Genomic DNA, 25794 nt, shown 5'->3' on the forward strand with positions numbered 1-25794 from the left:
GGATGGGATAGAGAGGGAAGAGGGAGGGGAGCGGTCGTGCCTTAAGTTAAGTACCATCCCGGCACTTGCCTGGAGGAGAAGAGTAGAAACTTCGAGGATGGCTGAGGTGGGAATCGAACCCGCCTCTACTCAGTTGACCTCCCGAAGCTGAGTGGAACACGTTCCAGGTCTCGTACCACTTTTCAAAGTTCGTGGCAAAGTCGAGAATCGAAGCCGGGCATGCGGCGTTGCCAGCTAATCACAATAACCACAACACCACAGAGGCGGACAAAATTATTTTTTATTGCACAAAAGAAATCGCAATATTTCAGCCACAACGTGTATAGTGGTATACTATTTAGGACTTCGTAATTTATTTAACGTTTATCACTGGAGCATAGGTATGACGATAACATTACAGTGAAGTTGCCTTCGTTCTATCTTCTACTTTTCAAGTTTTTAAACACATAATGTCGTTTACAGATGGCGCGCATGCACAGACATTTCAGAACACGTACAACATTCAAACAAGTATTACCACATATTTAAATTTCCAAGCAAAGTGTCCATTCTTCCTTCTCTGATAAAAAAATAATAGCTCTGTGTGTTAAGTCCCAGCGGTTGCCTATCCGAGTCTGTAAAGAATATGCTCAGTCCTCGTCAGGAAGTTGAAAAGTTTAAGAAATGAGATTACCAGTTGTGAGGTGTCACATGGCCCCGAGGTTCACACAGCTTACACCAAAAATAAGCACCAGGTTATTTCCTCGAGGAGAAGGCAGCTGGCCGTAGAGCTATCTACTCTAACCAATTTAGTCCCGCAGTTACGAATAATCAAAGACTTTACTTCGCACACCTCCATGGGCCTTAGTGGCCTGTACGTGGACGGATTTCATTTTATACAGTAAAATGTGCTCAAAGCGGAACTTGACTAAAGCGGAAACCTGTCCTACGGAATATTTTTCGGAAGCTTACAGCGTTATGATATGCTTTCTTTTGTACAACGTGGAATCTCCTCAACGCGGAAACGGAAACGAAAAATGAAAGGATTCTTTAAAATGTACCTGTTCAATGCGGAAATTATTAGGAAATGATGGAGTCCTACGCGTAATATTTGTGCATTTTTGTTGCTGGTGTGATCCATGTCATTCATTGGACAAACGTTCACACGTGTTTGGAAAGAGTAATGATAAGGATGCCGGAACTAATGAGTGCTTGAAAAAGCATCGGGAACATCAAACTTGTTTCTGGCAAGAATTTACGGCACACCACATCTTGACATCAGTTACAGCCCTTCTAGCAGCGAGAAAGGCCCAGAAGGAGAAGAAGTCGGAAGAAGAAGGACACGAGCAAGAAGATGAAGATCAAGACAAGATCCGAACGCACAAACAGGCACACATTGCTTTTGGGACGTAAAGCAATTTGCCATTACATCTAACTCTTCCGTTCTCCTTGAACTAAAGTACACAGATAAGAAATGCTTTCAGAATGACGAGGAAAGTAGTATAATACAGGGATTCTGCGGCCACCGCCACCTCCGGCTCCCAGTGGCCACCTCCACCTCAGCCAGTGGCCTCTTCCAGTACTGCCAACTTAACCTAACTAGCGCGACAGTACTGCCAACTTAACCTAACTAGCGCGAAATTTGAATTTGTAAACAAAGCCACGTGCTTTTTGACAGCTGTCATCGACAACAACGCATCGCTAACCTCAGTACTGCCATCTTGACGGGCCTAAACCTCAGTAGTGCCAACTTAACCTAACTAGCTCGAGATAAACAAAGCCACGTGCTTTTTGACAACCACGTGCTTTTTGACAGATTTGTAAACAAAGCCACGTGCTTTTTGACAGACAACAACGCATCGCAAACCTCAGTACTGCCATCATGACGGGCCTAAACCTCAGTAGTGCCAACTTAACCTAACTAGCATGAGGTAAACAAAGCCACGTGTTTTTTGACAGCCACGTGCTTTTTGACAGATTTGTAAACAAAGCCACGTGCTTTTTGACAGACAACAACGCATCGCTAACCTCAGTACTGCCATCTTGACGGGAATAAACCTCGGTGGTACCAACTTAACCTAACTAGCGAGAGGTAAACAAAGCCACGTGCTTTTTGACAGCCACATGCTTTTTGACAGCTGCCATCCGCCATCTTTGAGCACCGTGCTGCCCTCTTTCGTCACCTGTCATCGGCAGTGCTGCCATCTTGACGGGTCTAAACCTTAGTGCTACCAACTTAACCTAACTAGCGCGAGGTAAACAAAGCCACGTGTTTTTTTGACAGCCGTCATCCGCCATCTTTAATCCATAGAGCACAGTGCTGCCCTCTTTAGCTACTTACCTTTGAAATGTGGTGGCGGATAATTTGAAAAATGCTTTTTGACAGCAGCCATATTGCATCGCAAACCTCAGTGCTGCCCTCTTTAGCTAGATACCTGTGGTAGCAGAGTGATACCAACTTAACCTAACTAGCGCGAGGTAAACAAAGCCACATGCTTTTTGACAGCCACGTGCTTTTTTGACAGCTGTCATCCGCCATCTTTAAACCACAAAGCACTGTGCTGCCCTCTATATCGCAGTAGCTGCAAAATTCGTCACCTGTCATCGGCAGTGCTGCCATCTTGACGGGTCTAACCCTTAGTGCTACCAACTTAACCTCACTAGCGTGAGATAAACAAAGCCACGTGCAGCTGTCATCCACCATCTTTGAGCATCGTGCTGCCCTCTTTAGCTACTTACCTTTGAAATGTGGTACGTTATCCGCCATCTTGCATCCGAAACCTCAGTGCTGCGCTCTATGTAGTGGCGGCAAATTCCATGTGCTCTTGTTTGGAAACAAAGCCACGTGCAGCTGTCATCCACCATCTTTGAGCATCGTGCTGCCCTCTTTAGCTACTTACCTTTGAAATGTGGTACGTTATCCGCCATCTTGCATCCGAAACCTCAGTGCTGCGCTCTATGTAGTGGCGGCAAATTCCATGTGCTCTTGTTTGGAAACAAAGCCACGTGCAGCTGTCATCCACCATCTTTAATCACCGTGCTGCCCTCTTTAGCTACTTACCTTTGACAGTTGTCATCCGCCATCTTGCATCGCCAACCTCAGTGCCGCACTCTATGTAGTGGCGGCAAATTCCACGTGCTCTTGTTTGGAAACAAATTCACGTGCTTTTTTGACAGCTGTCATCCGCCATCTTTGAGCACCGTGCTGCTATCATGCGGGCAATTTCGTTAGCTGTCATCCGCCATCTTTAATCCAGAGAGAACAGTGCTGCACTCTATGTGGTGGCGGTAAATTCCATGTGCTTTACAAACCTATGTGCTTTTCTGACAGCTGTCATCCGCCATCTTTAATCACCGTGCTGCCATCTATGTGGTGGCGGTAAATTCCACATGCTTTACAAACCTATATGCTTTTCTGACAGCTGTCATCCGCCATCTTTAATCCAGAGAGAACAGTGCTGCCCTCTATGTGGTGGCGGCAAATTCCACGTGCTCTTGTTTGGAAACAAAGCCATGTGCAGCTGTCATCCGCCATCTTTGAGCACCGTGCTGCGAGCAATTTCGTCAGTTGTCATCCGCCATCTTTAATCTACAGAACACCGTGCTGCCCTCTTTATGGCTACTACCTTAAGCACGTAGTAGCGGGCAATTTGAAAAGTTCTGTTAGCTATCAACAGCCATCTTTAATCACCGTGCTGCCATCTTTAGCTAGATACCTTTGAAATGTGGCGGCGGATAATTTGAAAAATGCTTTTTGACATTAGCTATCTTTGAGCACCGTGCTACCCTCTATGTGGTGGCGGCAAATTCTACATGCTTTACAAACCCACGCGCTTTTTTTTTTTTGACAGCCATCTTTAAGCAACAGAGTACAGTGCTGCCCTCTTTGTTGTGGCGGCAAATTCTACGTGCTCTTGTTTGGAAACAAAGCCACATGCTCTTTTTGACGGCTGTCACCCGCCATCTTTAACCAACAGAGCACTATGCTGCGGGCAATTTCGTTAGCTGTCATCCGACATCTTTAATCAACAGAGCACCGTGCTGGCCTCATGCGGGGTAATTTCGTTAGCTGCCATCCGCCATCTTTAAACACCGTGCTGCCCTCTTTATGACTACTACCTTAAGCACGTAGTAGCGGGCAATTTCGTTAGCTGTCATCCGCTATCTTTGAGCACCGTGCTGCTCTCTGTAGTAGCGGGTAATTTGAAAAGTTCTGTTAGCTGTCATCCGCCATCTTTGAGCACCGTGCTGCCATCTATGTGGTGGCGGCAAATTCCACATGCTTTACAAACTCACGCGCAGCTGTCATCCACCATCTTACATCGCAAACCTCAGTGCTACACTCTATGTGGTAGCGGATAATTTTAAAAAGAAAAATTCTACAGCAGCCATCTCTCGACGCTAATTGCACAAGATGGTAGCTATACATGACTCCTTAAAGGTGCTCATGCAAGATGATCGCTATACATAGACGCCCTTGGGATGCTTGCGCAAGATGGCGGTTATACAAGGCTCCTTATGAGGGATGCTTGCGCGAGATGGTGGTTGCTCTTATGAGGCGGCTCAAGGATCCATGGCTAGAGACGCCCTAAGGATGCTTGCGCAAGATGGCGGATGCAAGATGGCGGCTATACATAGCTCCTTATGAGACAGCCAGTACAACATGTGATCAGAACATTGATTGATGTGTTCAGAACATAAAATAAGTAGAATCGAACACTGTACTCGATACAACATGTGATTAAAACATGGTGTGGTGTGTTCAGCCCACTAATCGAACGCTGTATTAGGGGATACCTTTGTTTAGATTGAAACATAACAAGACTAGAATTGAACACTGCACATTGATTGATGTGTTCAGAACACAAAATAAGTAGAATCGAACACTGTACTCGATGTCGTTAACTTCAACATGTGATTAAAACATTGGCTGGTGTGTTCAGAACACTACATAAGTAGAATCGAACGCTGTATTAGGGGATACCTTTGTTTAGATTGAAACATAACAAGACTAGAATTGAACACTGCACTCGATGTCGGAAGATCAGATTGAAAACATAACAAGACTAGAATTGAACACTGTACATTGATTGATGTGTTCAGAACACAAAATAAGTAGAATCGAACACTGTACTCGATGTCGTTAACTTCAACATGTGATTAAAACATTGTCTGGTGTGTTCAGAACACTACATAAGTAGAATCGAACGCTGTACTCGATGTCGTTACATGTGACCCGATACAACATGTTAGGGGATACCTTTATCCTAAGAACCGAACACTGTACAACATGTTAGGGGATACCTTTGTTTAGATTGAAACTAACAAGACTAGAATCGAACACTGCACTCGATGTCGTTACATGTGATCCGATACAACATGTTAGGGGATACCTTTGTTTAGATTGAAACATAGCAAGCCTAGAATCGAACATTGTTTGATGTGTTCAGTACAACTTCAATGATTAACATACACACTGTGCACATATCGCATAGCTAAAAACACACTGTGCACATATCGCAACACTTCAAATGATTTGCTTAGTACGAAAATAAAAATAAAAATCTATACCGCGTAGCTAACTCGTTCATCACACTTCTAAGACGCTTAGTAATTGTGAATACACTCATACGAAAATCAAGAAAGCACACTGCGTAGCCAACTCGCTCGGCACGAAAAAAATCTATACCGCGTAGCTAACTCGTTCATCACACTGCTAAGACGCTTAGTAATTGTGAATACACTCATACGAAAATCAAGAAAGCACACTGCGTAGCCAACTCGCTCGGCTCACTCGCTTAGTAATTGCAACACACACGGATAAGAATGTTCCGAGATACTTACATGTTTTTTAAGGGGGGTGAAAGATCATAAATTATATGTACACACATGTTGTCTCCTCCAAGTTGTAAGATGAAATAGACGCAGTACTGCGAGTTTCCACTCTAGCTGGCGAACGGAAGTAGCATGATATCTCAGCAAAAAATAAAAATACGCGTGAGCTTGCAAGTCAGACACAATGATGGATACCGCGATTCAAATCCTGGTAACTTATGCCGTCGGGAAGGGCATCCGGCTAGATCATGTAATGATGATCGCACAGGTCCCACGCCTAGCATTTACAGCTTCCAGTTCGAACCCGCTATCATCCGAAGTAGCGAGAATGATTGAAGAGTGTTTTAGTGTGATTCATTTGTTGGATGGAGGCGGTAAGCTGCCTTCTTCGGTAGGAGTAGGCTATGTCGGGATATCGATTTAAAATCCTAGTCAGGAAGGGCAGCCGGTCGTAAAACTATGGTGTGAGGCGGGGTGTGCAAAAAAGCTAGCAATAAGTAAGGGCTGTTGATGGGGACGTTAAACCTTGTGCAGACTCCTTCGAAAATTATTTTTTGAGTACAAGTGTGTTGATGCTGATTCATTTGTCGGATGGAGGCAATAAGCCTTGTGCAGGCTTCTTCAGTGGAGTAGGCTATGTATCGGTACCGGGATATCTAGTTATAAAACCCGCTACAACAAATTTATCGCGTATACTGCGATTTAAAATCCTAGTCAGGAAGGGCAGCCGGTCGTATAAAACTATGGTGTGAGGCGGGGTGTGCAAAAAAGCCAGCATTAAGTAAGGGCTGTCGATAGGAGGCGTTAAACCATGTGCAAGCTCCTTCACCAGGAGAAGCCTACATGCCGGTACCGTGCAGGTTCTTTCGATAGGAGTAGGCACTGTGTGTGTTTTAACCTCTCCGTACAATCATGATAGTTTACGTTAGGAACTTACATAGGCTAAATGCTACACATTCCGTGGCAGAGCCGGGAATCGAACTCGGTCGAAAATTATTTTTTGAGTACAAGAGTGTTGATGCTGATTCATTTGTCGGATGGAGGCAATAAGCCTTGTGCAGGCTTCTTCAGTAGAGTAGGCTATGTATCGGTACCGGGATATCTAGTTATAAAACCCGCTACAACAAATTTATCGCGTATACTGCGATTTAAAATCCTAGTCAGGAAGGGCAGCCGGTCGTATAAAACTATGGTGTGAGGCGGGGTGTGCAAAAAAGCCAGCATTAAGTAAGGGCTGTTGATAGGAGGCGTTAAACCATGTGCAAGCTCCTTCACCAGGAGAAGCCTACATGCCGGTACCGTGCAGGTTCTTTCGATAGGAGTAGGCACTGTGTGTGTTTTAACCTCTCCGTACAATCATGATAGTTTACGTTAGGAACTTACATAGGCTAAATGCTACACATTCCGTGTAAGAGGTTAGATACTACCAGTTTTGCGTTAGGAAGGGCAACTCAACAAATTCTTGCGATTTAAAATCCTAGTCAGGAAGGGCAGCCGGTCGTATAAAACTATGGTGTGAGGCGGGGTGTGCAAAAAAGCCAGCATTAAGTAAGGGCTGTTGATAGGAGGCGTTAAACTATGTGCAGGCTCCTTCACCAGGAGAAGCCTACATGCCGGTACCGTGCTGGTTCTTTCGATAGGAGTAGGCACTGTGTGTGTTTTAACCTCTCCGTACAATCATGATATTTTACGTTAGGAACTTACATAGGCTAAATGCTACACATTCCGTGGCAGAGCCGGGAATCGAACTCGGACCTCCGGGGGTAGCAGCTAATCACACCACAGAGGAGGACAATTTCAGAATATTTTACAACCTTAATTGGTACTGTGTTTTAAGAGCTTACACTCAGCTAAGAAGACGTTCGCGAGTTACAAGTCGCTTATCAGTGTCCTCGCTCAAGGTTGAGCCGGAAGATACGTGTACAATTTCAGCTAACACACGCATTCCGCTGCTCGCTCAGAATGACTGTGCCGATACTTCAAGGACTGTAGAACAAACCTATAGCCTACAGTATGCATGCCTCTCACCCGGTAGTCTCGGGTTCGATTCTCTTGGGAATAAAATGTGTTTAAATCGCATGAATTTGTTGAGTTGTCCTTCCTAACGTAAAACTAGCAGTATCTAACCTCATACACTATAGTTTTTTAACCGGTTGCCCTTCCTGACAACTCGGATTAAGAATCTGTTTTGTTTTAAGACTAGTTGTCCTTCCTGACGCAAAACTGGTAGTATCTAAGCTCTTACATCATACGCTATTGTTGTTAACCGGCTGCCCTTCCTGACGTCAAAGAACTCGGATTAAGAATCTGTCGAGAATCGGGGGGTTTTTCAGCTAGATGCTCTTCTTAGATTTTAAATCACGAACTATTGTTTTACTGCCGGATGCCCTTCCCGACTAAGATTTTAAATCGCAAGAATTTTGTTTTAAGACTCAAGTCTTGTTATGTTTCTTTCGTAATCTGCAAGTCTAAACATGCATATCACTGCACACTCATGCCTTCGCGATGCGTGTTCGATAATTGTTGTTAACCGGCTGCCCTTCCTGACGTCAAAGAACTCGGATTAAGAATCTGTCGAGAATCGGGGGGTTTTTCAGCTAGATGCTCTTCTTAGATTTTAAATCACGAACTATTGTTTTACTGCCGGATGCCCTTCCCGACTAAGATTTTAAATCGCAAGAATTTTGTTTTAAGACTCAAGTCTTGTTATGTTTCTTTCGTAATCTGCAAGTCTAAACATGCATATCGCTGCACACTCCTGCCTTCGCGATGCGTGTTCGATAATTGTTGTTAACCGGCTGCCCTTCCTGACGTCAAAGAACTCGGATTAAGAATCTGTCGAGAATCGGGGGTTTTTCAGCTAGATGCTCTTCTTAGATTTTAAATCACGAACTATTGTTTTACTGCCGGATGCCCTTCCCGACTAAGATTTTAAATCGCAAGAATTTTGTTTTAAGACTCAAGTCTTGTTATGTTTCTTTCGTAATCTGCAAGTCTAAACATGCATATCACTGCACACTCCTGCCTTCGCGATGCGTGTTCGATAATTGTTGTTAACCGGCTGCCCTTCCTGACGTCAAAGAACTCGGATTAAGAATCTGTCGAGAATCGGGGGGTTTTTCAGCTAGATGCTCTTCTTAGATTTTAAATCACGAACTATTGTTTTACTGCCGGATGCCCTTCCCGACTAAGAATTTAAATCGCAAGAATTTTGTTTTAAGACTCAAGTCTTGTTATGTTTCTTTCGTAATCTGCAAGTATAAACATGCATATCGCTGCACACTCCTGCCTTCGCGATGCGTGTTCGATAATTGTTGTTAACCGGCTGCCCTTCCTGACGTCAAAGAACTCGGATTAAGAATCTGTCGAGAATCGGGGGGTTTTTCAGCTAGATGCTCTTCTTAGATTTTAAATCACGAACTATTGTTTTACTGCCGGATGCCCTTCCCGACTAAGATTTTAAATCGCAAGAATTTTGTTTTAAGACTCAAGTCTTGTTATGTTTCTTTCGTAATCTGCAAGTCTAAACATGCATATCGCTGCACACTCCTGCCTTCGCGATGCGTGTTCGATAATTGTTGTTAACCGGCTGCCCTTCCTGACGTCAAAGAACTCGGATTAAGAATCTGTCGAGAATCGGGGATTTACAGCTAGATGCTCACCGGATGCCCTTCCCGACGGCATAAGTTACCAGGATTTGAATCGCGGTATCCATCATTGTGTCTGACTTGCAAGCTCACGCGTATTTTTATTTTTTGCTGAGATATCATGCTACTTCCGTTCGCCAGCTAGAGTGGAAACTCGCAGTACTGCGTCTATTTCATCTTACAACTTGGAGGAGACAACATGTGTGTACATATAATTTATGATCTTTCACCCCCCTTAAAAAACATGTAAGTATCTCGGAACATTCTTATCCGTGTGTGTTGCAATTACTAAGCGAGTGAGCCGAGCGAGTTGGCTACGCAGTGTGCTTTCTTGATTTTCGTATGAGTGTATTCACAATTACTAAGCGTCTTAGCAGTGTGATGAACGAGTTAGCTACGCGGTATAGATTTTTTTCGTGCCGAGCGAGTTGGCTACGCAGTGTGCTTTCTTGATTTTCGTATGAGTGTATTCACAATTACTAAGCGTCTTAGCAGTGTGATGAACGAGTTAGCTACGCGGTATAGATTTTTTATTTTTATTTTCGTACTAAGCAAATCATTTGAAGTGTTGCGATATGTGCACAGTGTGTTTTTAGCTATGCGATATGTGCACAGTGTGTATGTTAATCATTGAAGTTGTACTGAACACATCAAACAATGTTCGATTCTAGGCTTGCTATGTTTCAATCTAAACAAAGGTATCCCCTAACATGTTGTATCGGATCACATGTAACGACATCGAGTGCAGTGTTCGATTCTAGTCTTGTTCCTGACGTCAAAGAACTCGGATTAAAAATCTGTCGAGAATCGGGGGGTTCTTCAGCTAGATGCTCTTCTTAGATTTTAAATCACGAACTATTGTTTTACTGCCGGATGCCCTTCCCGACTAAGATTTTAAATCGCAAGAATTTGTTTTAAGACTCAAGTCTTGTTATGTTTCCTTCGTAATCTGCAAGTCTAAACATGCATATCGCTGCACACTCCTACCTTCGCGATGCGTGTTTGATAATTGTTGTTAACCGGCTGCCCTTCCTGACGTCAAAGAACTCGGATTAAGAATCTATCGAGAATCGGGGAATTACAGCTAGATGCTCACCGGATGCCCTTCCCGACGGCATAAGTTACCAGGATTTGAATCGCGGTATCCATCATTGTGTCTGACTTGCAAGCTCACGCGTATTTTTATTTTTTGCTGAGATATCATGCTACTTCCGTTCGCCAGCTAGAGTGGAAACTCGCAGTACTGCGTCTATTTCATCTTACAACTTGGAGGAGACAACATGTGTGTACATATAATTTATGATCTTTCACCCCCCTTAAAAAACATGTAAGTATCTCGGAACATTCTTATCCGTGTGTGTTGCAATTACTAAGCGAGTGAGCCGAGCGAGTTGGCTACGCAGTGTGCTTTCTTGATTTTCGTATGAGTGTATTCACAATTACTAAGCGTCTTAGCAGTGTGATGAACGAGTTAGCTACGTGGTATAGATTTTTTTCGTGCCGAGCGAGTTGGCTACGCAGTGTGCTTTCTTGATTTTCGTATGAGTGTATTCACAATTACTAAGCGTCTTAGCAGTGTGATGAACGAGTTAGCTACGCGGTATAGATTTTATTTTTTATTTTCGTACTAAGCAAATCATTTGAAGTGTTGCGATATGTGCACAGTGTGTTTTTAGCTATGCGATATGTGCACAGTGTGTATGTTAATCATTGAAGTTGTACTGAACACATCAAACAATGTTCGATTCTAGGCTTGCTATGTTTCAATCTAAACAAAGGTATCCCCTAACATGTTGTATCGGATCACATGTAACGACATCGAGTGCAGTGTTCGATTCTAGTCTTGTTAGTTTCAATCTAAACAAAGGTATCCCCTAACATGTTGTAAAGTGTTCGGTTCTTAGGATAAAGGTATCCCCTAACATGTTGTATCGGGTCACATGTAACGACATCGAGTACAGCGTTCGATTCTACTTATGTAGTGTTCTGAACACACCAGACAATGTTTTAATCACATGTTGAAGTTAACGACATCGAGTACAGTGTTCGATTCTACTTATTTTGTGTTCTGAACACATCAATCAATGTACAGTGTTCAATTCTAGTCTTGTTATGTTTTCAATCTGATCTTCCGACATCGAGTGCAGTGTTCAATTCTAGTCTTGTTATGTTTCAATCTAAACAAAGGTATCCCCTAATACAGCGTTCGATTCTACTTATGTAGTGTTCTGAACACACCAGCCAATGTTTTAATCACATGTTGAAGTTAACGACATCGAGTACAGTGTTCGATTCTACTTATTTTGTGTTCTGAACACATCAATCAATGTGCAGTGTTCAATTCTAGTCTTGTTATGTTTCAATCTAAACAAAGGTATCCCCTAATACAGCGTTCGATTAGTGTGCTGAACACACCACACCATGTTTTAATCACATGTTGTATCGAGTACAGTGTTCGATTCTACTTATTTTATGTTCTGAACACATCAATCAATGTTCTGATCACATGTTGTACTGGCTGTCTCATAAGGAGCTATGTATAGCCGCCATCTTGCATCCGCCATCTTGCGCAAGCATCCTTAGGGCGTCTCTAGCCATGGATCCTTGAGCCGCCTCATAAGAGCAACCACCATCTCGCGCAAGCATCCCTCATAAGGAGCCTTGTATAACCGCCATCTTGCGCAAGCATCCCAAGGGCGTCTATGTATAGCGATCATCTTGCATGAGCACCTTTAAGGAGTCATGTATAGCTACCATCTTGTGCAATTAGCGTCGAGAGATGGCTGCTGTAGAATTTTTCTTTTTAAAATTATCCGCTACCACATAGAGTGTAGCACTGAGGTTTGCGATGTAAGATGGTGGATGACAGCTGCGCGTGAGTTTGTAAAGCATGTGGAATTTGCCGCCACCACATAGATGGCAGCACGGTGCTCAAAGATGGCGGATGACAGCTAACAGAACTTTTCAAATTACCCGCTACTACAGAGAGCAGCACGGTGCTCAAAGATAGCGGATGACAGCTAACGAAATTGCCCGCTACTACGTGCTTAAGGTAGTAGTCATAAAGAGGGCAGCACGGTGTTTAAAGATGGCGGATGGCAGCTAACGAAATTACCCCGCATGAGGCCAGCACGGTGCTCTGTTGATTAAAGATGTCGGATGACAGCTAACGAAATTGCCCGCAGCATAGTGCTCTGTTGGTTAAAGATGGCGGGTGACAGCCGTCAAAAAGAGCATGTGGCTTTGTTTCCAAACAAGAGCACGTAGAATTTGCCGCCACAACAAAGAGGGCAGCACTGTACTCTGTTGCTTAAAGATGGCTGTCAAAAAAAAAAAAAGCGCGTGGGTTTGTAAAGCATGTAGAATTTGCCGCCACCACATAGAGGGTAGCACGGTGCTCAAAGATAGCTGCTGTCAAAAAGCATTTTTCAAATTATCCGCCGCCACATTTCAAAGGTATCTAGCTAAAGATGGCAGCACGGTGATTAAAGATGGCTGTTGATAGCTAACAGAACTTTTCAAATTGCCCGCTACTACGTGCTTAAGGTAGTAGCCATAAAGAGGGCAGCACGGTGTTCTGTAGATTAAAGATGGCGGATGACAACTGACGAAATTGCTCGCAGCACGGTGCTCAAAGATGGCGGATGACAGCTGCACATGGCTTTGTTTCCAAACAAGAGCACGTGGAATTTGCCGCCACCACATAGAGGGCAGCACTGTTCTCTCTGGATTAAAGATGGCGGATGACAGCTGTCAGAAAAGCATATAGGTTTGTAAAGCATGTGGAATTTACCGCCACCACATAGATGGCAGCACGGTGATTAAAGATGGCGGATGACAGCTGTCAGAAAAGCACATAGGTTTGTAAAGCACATGGAATTTACCGCCACCACATAGAGTGCAGCACTGTTCTCTCTGGATTAAAGATGGCGGATGACAGCTAACGAAATTGCCCGCATGATAGCAGCACGGTGCTCAAAGATGGCGGATGACAGCTGTCAAAAAAGCACGTGAATTTGTTTCCAAACAAGAGCACGTGGAATTTGCCGCCACTACATAGAGTGCGGCACTGAGGTTGGCGATGCAAGATGGCGGATGACAACTGTCAAAGGTAAGTAGCTAAAGAGGGCAGCACGGTGATTAAAGATGGTGGATGACAGCTGCACGTGGCTTTGTTTCCAAACAAGAGCACATGGAATTTGCCGCCACTACATAGAGCGCAGCACTGAGGTTTCGGATGCAAGATGGCGGATAACGTACCACATTTCAAAGGTAAGTAGCTAAAGAGGGCAGCACGATGCTCAAAGATGGTGGATGACAGCTGCACGTGGCTTTGTTTCCAAACAAGAGCACATGGAATTTGCCGCCACTACATAGAGCGCAGCACTGAGGTTTCGGATGCAAGATGGCGGATAACGTACCACATTTCAAAGGTAAATAGCTAAAGAGGGCAGCACGATGCTCAAAGATGGTGGATGACAGCTGCACGTGGCTTTGTTTATCTCACGCTAGTGAGGTTAAGTTGGTAGCACTAAGGTTTAGACCCGTCAAGATGGCAGCACTGCCGATGACAGGTGACGAATTTTGCAGCTACTGCGATATAGAGGGCAGCACAGTGCTTTGTGGTTTAAAGATGGCGGATGACAGCTGTCAAAAAAGCACGTGGCTGTCAAAAAGCACGTGGCTTTGTTTACCTCGCGCTAGTTAGGTTAAGTTGGTATCACTCTGCTACCACAGGTATCTAGCTAAAGAGGGCAGCACTGAGGTTTGCGATGCAATATGGCTGCTGTCAAAAAGCATTTTTCAAATTATCCGCCACCACATTTCAAAGGTAAGTAGCTAAAGAGGGCAGCACTGTGCTCTATGGATTAAAGATGGCGGATGACGGCTGTCAAAAAACACGTGGCTTTGTTTACCTCGCGCTAGTTAGGTTAAGTTGGTAGCACTAAGGTTTAGACCCGTCAAGATGGCAGCACTGCCGATGACAGGTGACGAAAGAGGGCAGCACGGTGCTCAAAGATGGCGGATGGCAGCTGTCAAAAAGCATGTGGCTGTCAAAAAGCACGTGGCTTTGTTTACAAATCTGTCAAAAAGCACGTGGTTGTCAAAAAGCACGTGGCTTTGTTTATCTCGAGCTAGTTAGGTTAAGTTGGCACTACTGAGGTTTAGGCCCGTCAAGATGGCAGTACTGAGGTTAGCGATGCGTTGTTGTCGATGACAGCTGTCAAAAAGCACGTGGCTTTGTTTACAAATTCAAATTTCGCGCTAGTTAGGTTAAGTTGGCAGTACTGTCGCGCTAGTTAGGTTAAGTTGGCAGTACTGGAAGAGGCCACTGGCTGAGGTGGAGGTGGCCACTGGGAGCCGGAGGTGGCGGTGGCCGCAGAATCCCTGTATTATACTACTGAGGAAAAACGTTTCTTTGTTTGATCCGTGGAAGAAAGCTTACTGTTCTGAAGTACTGTATACATTTTGGCTATGGAAATGAGTTTAAAGAACGAATATCCAGTGTTTTGAAATATAATATGGTGTTATGGTAGCGCATCAATAATAATAATTAACAAATGAGTGTACAACAATACTATATGCATTAATCTGGACAGCCGAGAGACATGCGTAGGCAGATACAGTGAAGCTTTAAATAATTATTAAAATTACTGTTAACCGTTTTAAGGCAAAAGGAAACAACGATGTTTTGTGTAATGCGGAAAACTCTTTTGGTCCCTTTAAATTCTGCTTGGAGCAATCTTTACTGCACAGTGTACACTTATATATTCTACATTATCTCGGAAACGATACCGACGTGATGGTATCGTATTTTTGTTCAACTTCAAATACTCCTGGACTGTGCCAGGATGGAAGTAACATCTAATCCTGAGAAGGCTAATACTCCTCCATCTGAAATCAGGGCAATTGAAATATAATTTCTCGTGAGCGTTTAATTCTATCTTCAAGAATATCGTTATCAGCAACTTGATTCACTTCCACTTAGGTCGACTACCTACTTCTCTGGGAGAATACACTCGAATCCCACCGTCAACAGTCCTGAACATGATGTTCCGTGGTTTTCCATTTTCACACCATGCTGTACCTTAATTGATGCCACGACCAGTAGCGGCGATTAGGTTGGGGGAAGGGCAGTCACTCCCCACCCCCACTTTGTGCAGAACAAAATTTTTATTCCATTTTAGCCACTTGACTATTTTTAAGTGTCGACACACTGAAGAACCTAAGAGTTATTTAAAAATTCGCCTGGCACTTGAAATTATATAAAAGCAGTTTGTACAATGCCTATTGCTTTTTCAGGTAATACCTTCCTTTAATTTCTCTAATTATTAAGACAAATGTCTTTTGTTGCTGCTAACCGGTTCATAAAGCGCAGGTATAATTCACCATCTATCCGCTCGTATTCGTCATTCTGGCAGTCTCGGCCAGTAAATGTGTCTGTGTAGTTCTATCTAGTGTCAATAACTTCGTTAGTGTGTAGTCAAATATTAAATACCATTTTAATTGTATAATCACACCCAACTTCTATTTAATTCTAGTACATGTTTAATTATTGTCACAGCCTCCTTGGCTCAGCGCGCTGGGCTCTCACCGCTGGGTACCATTGCTCAAACCCCGGTCATTCAATGTGAGATTTGTGCTGGGCAAAGCAGAGGCAGGGCTGGATTTTCTCTGGGTACTCCGGTTTTCCTGGTCATACATCATTCCAGCAACACTCTCCAATATCATTTCATTTTGTCTCTCATTCGTTAATCATTGACCCAGGGGAGTGCAACAGGCTTCGGCAGCAGGCACAATTCCTGTCCTCGCCGCTAGATAGGGGCTTCATTCATTCCATTCCTGACCCTGTCGAATGACTGGAAAACAGGCTGCGGATTTTTATTTTCATTTTCAAATGTCCTTTTACGTCTCGATCTAAATTCGCTCAGAGAGCTTTAAAAAGGCTTACCATTTTGTAGCTATATATTTTTCGATGTCTATGCTCTACACCCCGCCCCCCTACTCTGCTCTAACCCTTAAAACCCGGTACGTTTTGCTGTCTATAAGTTCTAACTCCCAATCGCCGCTACTGGCCACGACCACTTCCTTCCCAATCCTAGGCCTTTCTCATCCTTACGTTCAATGTGTCAGTCCAACGTTAAACTACTGGTGAAAAAATAAATAATTAATACACTTCCTACGTACAAGACATAATCCACCTGTTCCAGTTTCGTATCACGTGAAGGACATACAGTCCTCTTAGGTTTCTTCCGAGCTGACACTTCTTATTCTCTAAAATGGCAATTTCCGAATTTTGATGTTGTTGTTAAGAAGGAAGTCTATGTTTACTTACTCAATGTAACTTCACGGCTTTGCAGACTATCGAAAACATTATTTATGAGCAATTTCAGGATTTTGACGATCTAAGACTTTAAAAATTATCCATAAAATGACGGAAAATTCCAGTAAAATGATCCACAAACTTTTCAAAATGACATCAATTTTTAATTAAAATTTACAATCGATTCACTAATCGAGTTGGTAGGCTTGTATTTATGTCATAGGCATTATAAAAAGCTTTTCGTCTTCTATTGAGTCAAGAAAACAAAGTGAAACTTTTAAGATTCGCAGAGAAATTTGCACCGCATCTTCAGAAGAAAATATCGACTGTTCGTGAGGGTGACTTCTCCAATTAGAGGTGCCTCTCCTGGGATGCAAACTTTTTCAACAAGTAAGAGGTGAACATATTTTCTTGAGTCTCCAGATTGACAAAGCGTTTTGAAGATTCTCAAGTCTCTGTATTCATCCTCAGTCGTAATTGTGGCAATATCCAATACCACACGCGTGAATGGTTCAAAATCCTCAAACATGTAAGAAAAGTACTCAAAAATTATAAGACACACTAATAAATTCCATAAAATGACCAAATAATGACGTACAACTTTATAAAATTACTTAAAAATACACAGTCGCAAGAAGTGACAAAAATGACCTAATAAATTAACATTTCTACAACATAGGAACTATGATGAGGATTTCTGTTGTGAACCAATAAAAAGATGACATGACAACAAAATCCTAGCCCAGGTTATGACATATAAATCACTATAACACACCTGTACAAATATACACGCTATTAAACAATGAATGGAATATTTCGTTCTAAAAGAATGTCCTCAAATTTAATCAAATCGCTTTGAAATTTGATCAACATCCCAGCGAGAAACTATTTATTGGTAAATATGCGTTTAAGAGAGGTAACTTCTTTATCCAACCCAGCCCATTGTCAACCACGTCACCAGCCTCTGCTAAGTGAGGGACTAGGATTCCGAGGAAGGAGATCTCTTGCAGAAGGAGGACAGTTCTTTTCTGCTTTTTCGTAGACAACCCACTAAAACTGAAAGATAATTTGTGACAGTTCTTAGAGGGAGGTCCGTTTACTGCCTGCCCGGGTGAGTAGAATGGAGTTGGTAGTATGGTTGCCATGGAGATAAGCCTGCTGGCCGGCTCGTGTTGCTTGGAGTTGTCAAACCTCTCACTTCTGAGTTGTGTACTACAAAACACAGTGGTCTGAACGAACGAACGAGTGACCCGGAAGTGACGGGGAGGAGAAAGGAATGCAGAAATGTGGCAACACCGTGCAATACAATCTACCAAATGCTTCTTTTTATATTACAGTTATAAACTAAACCACTGGTGATTCACTCTTCAAATTATCACCTTGTGGACCATTATGTTCTTTCTAGGGGTGGCAGATTAAAGCCTTCAATTATCCGTAACCTGGACACTTAAAGTGAGACGCCAGTTCAATTACCTGCAGTCTTTGCTGCGAGGAATGACATGGTACTCATTTTTGACGCAGGCTGAGTGAACCTCAGGGCCGTATATCTCTGCAAGTGTGGAGGTCTCGTTACTAAATTGTTCGACTTACTGACAGGGATTCTCCTGTGTCCGTGGGCGGTAGAATGCACTCTGTCTGTCGTAAAAGGTGATTAAAAGGGGACCCAGGAGCTTTCACGTTAGGAGCGTGTGCCGACAGCCACGGGTGTCCAGCTTTGTCAGGCATTACTCCCACATACTTGTGTCAGGGTGCTCACCGTCATCTTTCCTGCCCGACGTCACTTGATCCACTCTTGTTCTTTTCCGTCCCCGATGGTGTTGGGTTTGCGAGGCCAAACGAGCTTATGTGGCCTTCCATTTCTTTTGCCGATACCTTCATTCTTCACAGCTTTGCACTATCCTTCTGAGTAGCGTTATTAGAGAACGGTTGCCCAGTTGGCATGGAAACCTGGACGGATCCACTGCGGTTGTCACGGAGATAAGCCTGCCCTCGTTTGTTACCAAACCTCTCACTTCCGAATTACGTACAACTTGTACTTCCCCTTAAGATTCTTCCCCCAGTTAGTGGTTATCCGCGACTTGGGCACTTTTAAATTCAGCTCAAACATTAATTCCCTCATGCAATCATTCATCATTCATCCATTCACACTGGAGCGTTCTCGCCTTATCTGCTGGGGCTCCGTAGATATAAGCTGAGGGCATCCAGTTCATCCAATCATCCAATCACTCATTTAATTATAGAATTTGAGAGAGGAGTGTTTATTCATTCATTCATGCATGCATGTATGAGAAGCTCATCCTAGTGATGGGATAATCGAATAAACTCCATAATCGAATAAATAATCGAATAAAGTAATCCAATGAGTTTCAGATATCATTCAGTTGTAGTGATGGCATAATTGAACATTTTTAATATTCGAATAACTACCATCCAATTGTGTAGTTAATCGAATAAAATAATCAAATGAGTTTCAAATCTGCATTCAGTTGTATCGCATAGAATATTCGGATGCGTCATGAAACAATTTTTCCGTTTAAGTGTGTCGAATGGATAATCGATCGAAGTAAGCGAATACATGAACTCTTATCGAAAAAAACACGTCTTTTTCCAAACGTATGCACAAATATTGAAATTAAATGAGTGAATAAACTGTCTTAACACCGCTTTTCATTCGATTATTTCAAAAGCATTCATTATTCTATTGTTTTATTCGAATGCAGTTTCGAATGAATAATCGAAGAAAATTATCGAAGGGAAAAATCACTATTTGTTTGCCTCGTTGTGATTCGAATGGAGTTTAGGATGGATAATAAGAAACAATCCAAAAAATCGAATGGAAAAAAATGTGCACTATTCGATTAACACATTCATTCGAAAATATTATCAGATGGAAACAAATATTCAAAATTCAACTGCCTCATTCATTTGAATGAATAATCGAAAAAATAGAAAGGGAATTATAATCGACTATTGGAATAAAATGAAATAATGGAATAGGCATTTATTTTGTATTGCACCCCTATCCCGAATCGATATAGAATGGGTGATCATTTTAATCGATGTCTAGTTCCAAACATAGCCAGTGCAGCGAATTTCACTCCAAATTCGGCTTTTGTAACTCAAATAAATGTTGGGACGGAAGTCTTAACACTAGTAGGCAGCTTTAAGGCACGTAGCAGGAAGTTCTCAAATGGACAGCACTTGTTGAGATCCCTCAAATAAAACTGAGATGCTGACAGTCTACCATTTCTGTCATTATGTTCTCACGGAATACCGGATGTCGAGAACAATATAGACACTCCCAGTCGCTTGATAAAGGAAAAGCAGAAGACAAGGAAAGAAAATATGTAATAAGGGATGGAGCGATACCTGACACCCTTTTTCACGTGATGTTTCGTCCAAGCGGAACAACGTCAAAAACCCCGCAGGCAAAGTTAAGCCAATAAAAACGCTCAAATTTACTATTTTGAAATCAGCGCCTGAGATAACTCAGTATATTTTAGATGCGCGGATAAAGTTGAAGAAGAAACAGTGTGCTCCAGACAGCAGGAATAAATGTCATATTTTCTGTCCAATTTATGTTATTAATCATAAGTTTTATAATCATATTTGAGAAAGTGAATGGCAGTAACGCAGAATGCCTCGCTGTGAACCACGTGTTACCGAAATACACCAACCTACAGTGCATTCCCAAGAAAAAGTAGTGATACCCAAGCCGGTCAATTATTATTATTATTATTATTAGGTTCGTTACGACCCCTGAGGATCACGAGTGACTTGTTCGGTACGTCTTCTTTCTTCCCAATACCTCTTCATTCTCTCACTCCTCCTCTTTCTCTCGGCTTCCGTGATCTGAATCTGGATCCTGGTGTCTGTCCATCTGTGACCTTCCACGAGCTTTTTGTATTTAGACCTATCCTGTACTGTCATCAGTGGATATTTTGCCTTTATGCCAATAGTCTCCCAATCTTCTCTGACTTCCTTCATCCACTTATTTCCAGTTAAGCAGGTTGCATTCCATATCTTCTTCGTCAGACTACTGTCATCCATCCTCATGAGATGTCCAACAAATCCTAACCTTCTCTTTCTTATCACACTCGAGATTGGTTCTATACTCGCATATAGTTCCTGCCTTGATCTGTGTACCCAAATTTCACCTTGCTTTTTGGTGCCCCATATATGTCTCAAGATTCTTCTTTCCTCCTTCTCCAATTGTATGCAAGCTCTCTTGCCTAATGTCAGCGTTTCAGTTGCATATAATGCAGCATTCCTGATGGTTATCATGTAGTGTCGCAGTTTGGCGTTCCTCGAGAGGTTCTTCTTTCCATATGTAGTCATGGCTGCATATCGTAGTTTCAGCAGCAGTTGAGCTCTGTCTGTGGTACTTTTGTTGCTTTGTACTTTACCCGTGATGTTCTCACCTAGGTACCGGAAGCTGTCGACTCTCTCTACCACTTGGCCTTTTGCATTCCAATCGGTCTTCGTATTCAGTAACTTCGTCTTGTTGTAGGCTATTTTCAGACCAACCTTTGCTGCAGTTTCTGCTAGATTTGCTAGTGCCAACTTTGCTTCTTCTTCCTTCTCATGTAACAACACCATATCATCTGCGAAGGCAAGGCAATCCACTATGACATTGTTTTTGATCTTATATCCAATATGTACACCTTCAATTCCCATGGTTCTATTCAACTGTCTCCACTGCTTCACCACTTCATCCAAAACTAGGTTAAATAATATTGGCGACAGCCCATCCCCTTGTCGGACTCCTGTCTTAATTCAAAGCTGTCTGACAGCATACTCCGGTATCTTACTCTAGCAGTTGTATCCTTCAATGTTTCCCCCACCAATCCATGTGTCGTAGAATCCAATCCTCTGTCGCGTAGGATGTTCAGTAATGTGTTCCTGTCTGTTGAATAGTAGGCTTTTGCGAAGTCTACAAATGTAACTATTGTGTCTTTTCCTTTCCTGTGTCTGTGTTCTATGATTCTCTTTAGTCCAAATATCTGTTCTACTGTGCCATATCATATATGCCCCAAATATTAATTATATGATATGGTGTAACATTGTGCATCTAATACAAGCAGGAGTCATGATGCAACCTAGAAGTTGCGTAATGCAGTATTCCGTCATCGCGTGACATCAGTAATAACTTCTTATCTAAGCATAACAACAGTGAATATCTCGGGTACTCCGTATGAGTCAATCGGGGATGCACGAGAGTGTTTGAGAGCGGCCGATTATAAAAGGACCAATCACAGCCCTGGAAGCGATATGCCAGAATGAAGGGATTTACAAAACAAATTAAGTCAGTCTTACCAACTTGTAAATTTACAGTGCTGCACTACTCTTTATTTTATTAGGCAATTTGTTATAAAGCTACACTCCACGGTTTTAATATGAAATAGAAGCCAGTTAAACAATTAAAGAACTACCTGTAGACAGTTGCGATACTTAATATGAATTAATAAAGTAATTAACATATTTTTATTGAATCAGCGCTTTGCAGAGTAGTGGGTGAGCAGTAACGTCATCGCGCCAGTGGATATGACTAATACCGGGAGCTTGGTGTATATAGCAGCCTCTGGAAATGGAATGTCACTCTGCTTTGAAGTGTGAACCGTGCGGGTCGGTGTTTTTGATATTAAGCCAGTGGTATAGGAAAGTAACTTTTTTTTAGTGACCAGTTTTGAACATATAAGTAGTCAATTGGTGAAGCTGAAACGTTTCCTTTATGAAAATATGCATTACATGAATGCAAGTGATAGATTGTAGTTACGAGTGTGCATAGTATATTAACAGAGCAATTACCTTTGCTATATAAATAATATCACGTATCACGTATGTCAAAGTGCGGTGGTGACACGGGATAATAACAATAAAAACGATAGTTACTGTCGACATTTCCGTACCCGTGTATGCGTAATTTGCATACGGTTTGTGCAAACACCGTGTTCGGTACGCGTTCGGTTTCGCGAAGGACTTGTACGAACCGTCGTCATCGTATAGGTACAATTAAATGGTGTGTGAGAAGCACTATTACTACATGATGAAGAGAGAAGGAAAGACTTGCAGAGTATTTGATAACGCCATGCAGTTTGGTGCAATAATGGCGTAATTTGCTGGACGCTGTGGCCTGGAATCATGATGAAACTGAGACGCTACCAGTTAAGATCATTTTAATTATAGGCATGCTTAGATAGAAGGAATTAGGCTAATTCGATCCCAGTGTAATGTAAATGTAAATGTCAGTCTTGTTGTGACTGAGCTATGTTGTATTTTTATAGATTAGTGTCATGTTTCAGGGAAATGCATGTTTGGAACCCTGATTTTTATGTATTACTTTATTACCTTTTTATAAGATGGGAAAGAGGGAAATGATTAGGTGTAGATGAGGATATATATGTCTAAAGGTAACTGTGTATTCCATTTTGGTACAATATGTAGACTCTTTTAGTATGAAGGCTACACAGCCTAAAGTTTGGTCTGGGAAAAAAATTTAGCAAGGAATTTTTTTTCTGCATGTAGCACGTTTATAGGAGTACATGGCAGTGATGACCAACGTAAAAGTGCACCGTCGAACAAATTAATAATAAGTGTAAGATACATGCTGTCCTAGACTATAAAACGCTGTTAATGTCTAGGAAAAAATATTTTTAAAACTGTAATTTAGAAATTACGTGTAAAACGTAATTAGGTGTGAGTGTAATTTTTTAGATAGTATTAGATACATGTAATAAGGAGATCAAGAATATATCAAAATAATATGAGCTGCAATAAATCATTACTCTCTCCTCAGTTCCAGACGATTCGGAACTAGGAGATGGGGGTATTCTATTCTATACTTCCGCTTAACACAATAGTCACCACCACCACCAACTGAAATGGAATCGAACCCACGTCCTTTGCAGTGAGTGCAGCACGTCTTTACCGCATCGGCTAAGTAACTCCTGATTCATTCTTGGCTTAAGGCAAAACAGATACAATGATATTTCACTTACCGGTTTCTCTACAGCCTGCTCAACGTAGTTCTGAACATAGAGAAGATTAAGCCACCAGTTGTTGTCTTCACAATTAGTCTTAATCAAGTTTTGAAAGGTGCTCCAACCAGGGCCGGAACCAGCGTACCGCACCAGAGAAATTTGCAATAGGACTACGATTGCAAGTGCAGGAGTTAGCCTAGAATTACACAACAATAAATGTTATAATTAGGACTCGGATGTGTAGGACTTTCAATTTTTCCAAATAAGCATGCAAATGTGCTCTTAATTACAGATCAATATCACCCAAAGTATGGAAAATTCGAGGCATGTAAATAAAGAATTAGCGATGAAGTTCAGACACTCGCAGGAGATCGGTCATGCACAAGTAGGATATTGGGGCGCTCAGGTGTAGTGTGCATTTGACAGGCATTCAGTTGGAGGTGTTGTTGCTGTGCGGAGCTGACGTGAAAAGTGTCAATTTCATCGCTCTAAGGCATGTTTTCTGATGGTGATCAGCGTTCGTGCATTAAAATCTAGGTTGCCTGTGGTAAAAAAGCGTCACAATGTTATAGAGGATTACGTGAAGCTTGTGGAGAGAATTCATTATCGTACAGGACGGTTGCACGATGAGTAAAGGCGTTTCGTGCGGATCAGAAAGAGATTGTGGATTTTCATCTTACAGGTCGACCATCCATTTCCCAAGATCAGATTGACATCGTAAGTGGTCTCGTTTCCGTAGACCATAGATGGACTGTTCGAGAATTATCCGTAGAGGTTACTCTCAGTCATCAAACGGTGTGGCGCATGCTGACAAAATGTCTTAACTTGAGGAAAACTACGTCCCGTTTGGCTCCACATCAGCGTACAGAAATGACAACGGTATGCATTGGCTGGCGTACACCTGGACAGATACCGCAACGAAAGAGACGCATTTCTGCAGCGTAGTGTAGCCATTGATGACACGTGGGTTCGAGCTTACGAGCCTGAATTAAAGCGTCAATCGAATGAACACCGTCACCCAGGTCCTCCACGTCCACAGAAATTTCGAAAGGAACCCAGTCGGGTGAAGCTTATGTTGATTGTGGCACGCGGGTGTTATTCTTATGCATGCTGTGTGTGATGGACATACCGTCAATAGTGACTACTTCTTGCCGATTTCTGGAGCGACATCTGCGTCCAGCTATGTGGCGCTAACATCTACATTTATTGCGAAACGGTTGCCCTATTTGTTGCACCTCAACGCACATCATCATGCCGCAAGCATTGTCAAACTCTTATTGCATAGGTGGTAGAGAGGTATTGGGATACCCTCTGTACACACCAGACATGAGTCCTTGCGACTTGGACCAGTTTCAAAGTTGAAGAAACCGCTACGAAGCCACCTATTTCTTGATGTGGCATTTGTACTCCGCGCAATAGGGTGCTCCGTCGCTGTCATCAACAGAGAACACTTTGTCAACCGTCCCCAACGGATCCCTGACGTTAGGCAAATGGTAATAGACTTTCGGTTGACTAAATTGAAGGAATTTAATTCAACTGTACTTGTTAGTTCATTAAATGTTGCGTTATATCGTAATATCAATATTGCCACTGCTCTATTTACAGCCCTCGTATGACCAAACATATGTTCTTGTAATTAGTTATGTTTGCTACTGGTTATTTTATATTAAACTAGCAAATGTACCCGTGCTTCGCTATGGTATTCTGCAATGTATACGGATATCGAGATAAATTGCTGTACATGAAGTGAATAAGAATATTTTAATTGCGTGTCTCTTGGCATTATCCGAGAAAAAGCATAGGGAGGTCCGCAGACGTTGTTTCCAATGTAAAGTGCAAGTTTCAGAGTTGTGATGATAACGACAGGTCCACTTGTCTGCCGCAATTCACTATGCGTAACGTCAGTCACATTTTGATAGGTGAATTTGTTTATAATCGGGGGCACCAATACCTAACGATAAAGAGAATCAGGAAAAAAGTTTTAAAAAAATGCACGCTCCCTTGCCTTCTGCTAGTCAAATCAAGAAGG

The 25794-nt window shown here is 42.4% G+C and overlaps 1 protein-coding gene across 1 annotated transcript in view; it reads right to left on the minus strand.

Annotated features, from left to right (window-relative positions):
- LOC136865953 (nose resistant to fluoxetine protein 6) overlaps positions 1-25794 on the minus strand; it is a 108161-nt gene that overhangs the window by 37930 nt on the left and 44437 nt on the right. Inside the window, exon 7 of the mRNA XM_067142516.2 lies at positions 23784-23961. Within this exon, the coding sequence (XP_066998617.2) occupies positions 23784-23961 (178 nt within the window). The remainder of the gene's footprint in view (positions 1-23783; positions 23962-25794) is intronic.

Source organism: Anabrus simplex, chromosome 3 (genome assembly GCF_040414725.1).
Source record: "Anabrus simplex isolate iqAnaSimp1 chromosome 3, ASM4041472v1, whole genome shotgun sequence".
Taxonomy (NCBI): domain Eukaryota; kingdom Metazoa; phylum Arthropoda; class Insecta; order Orthoptera; family Tettigoniidae; genus Anabrus; species Anabrus simplex.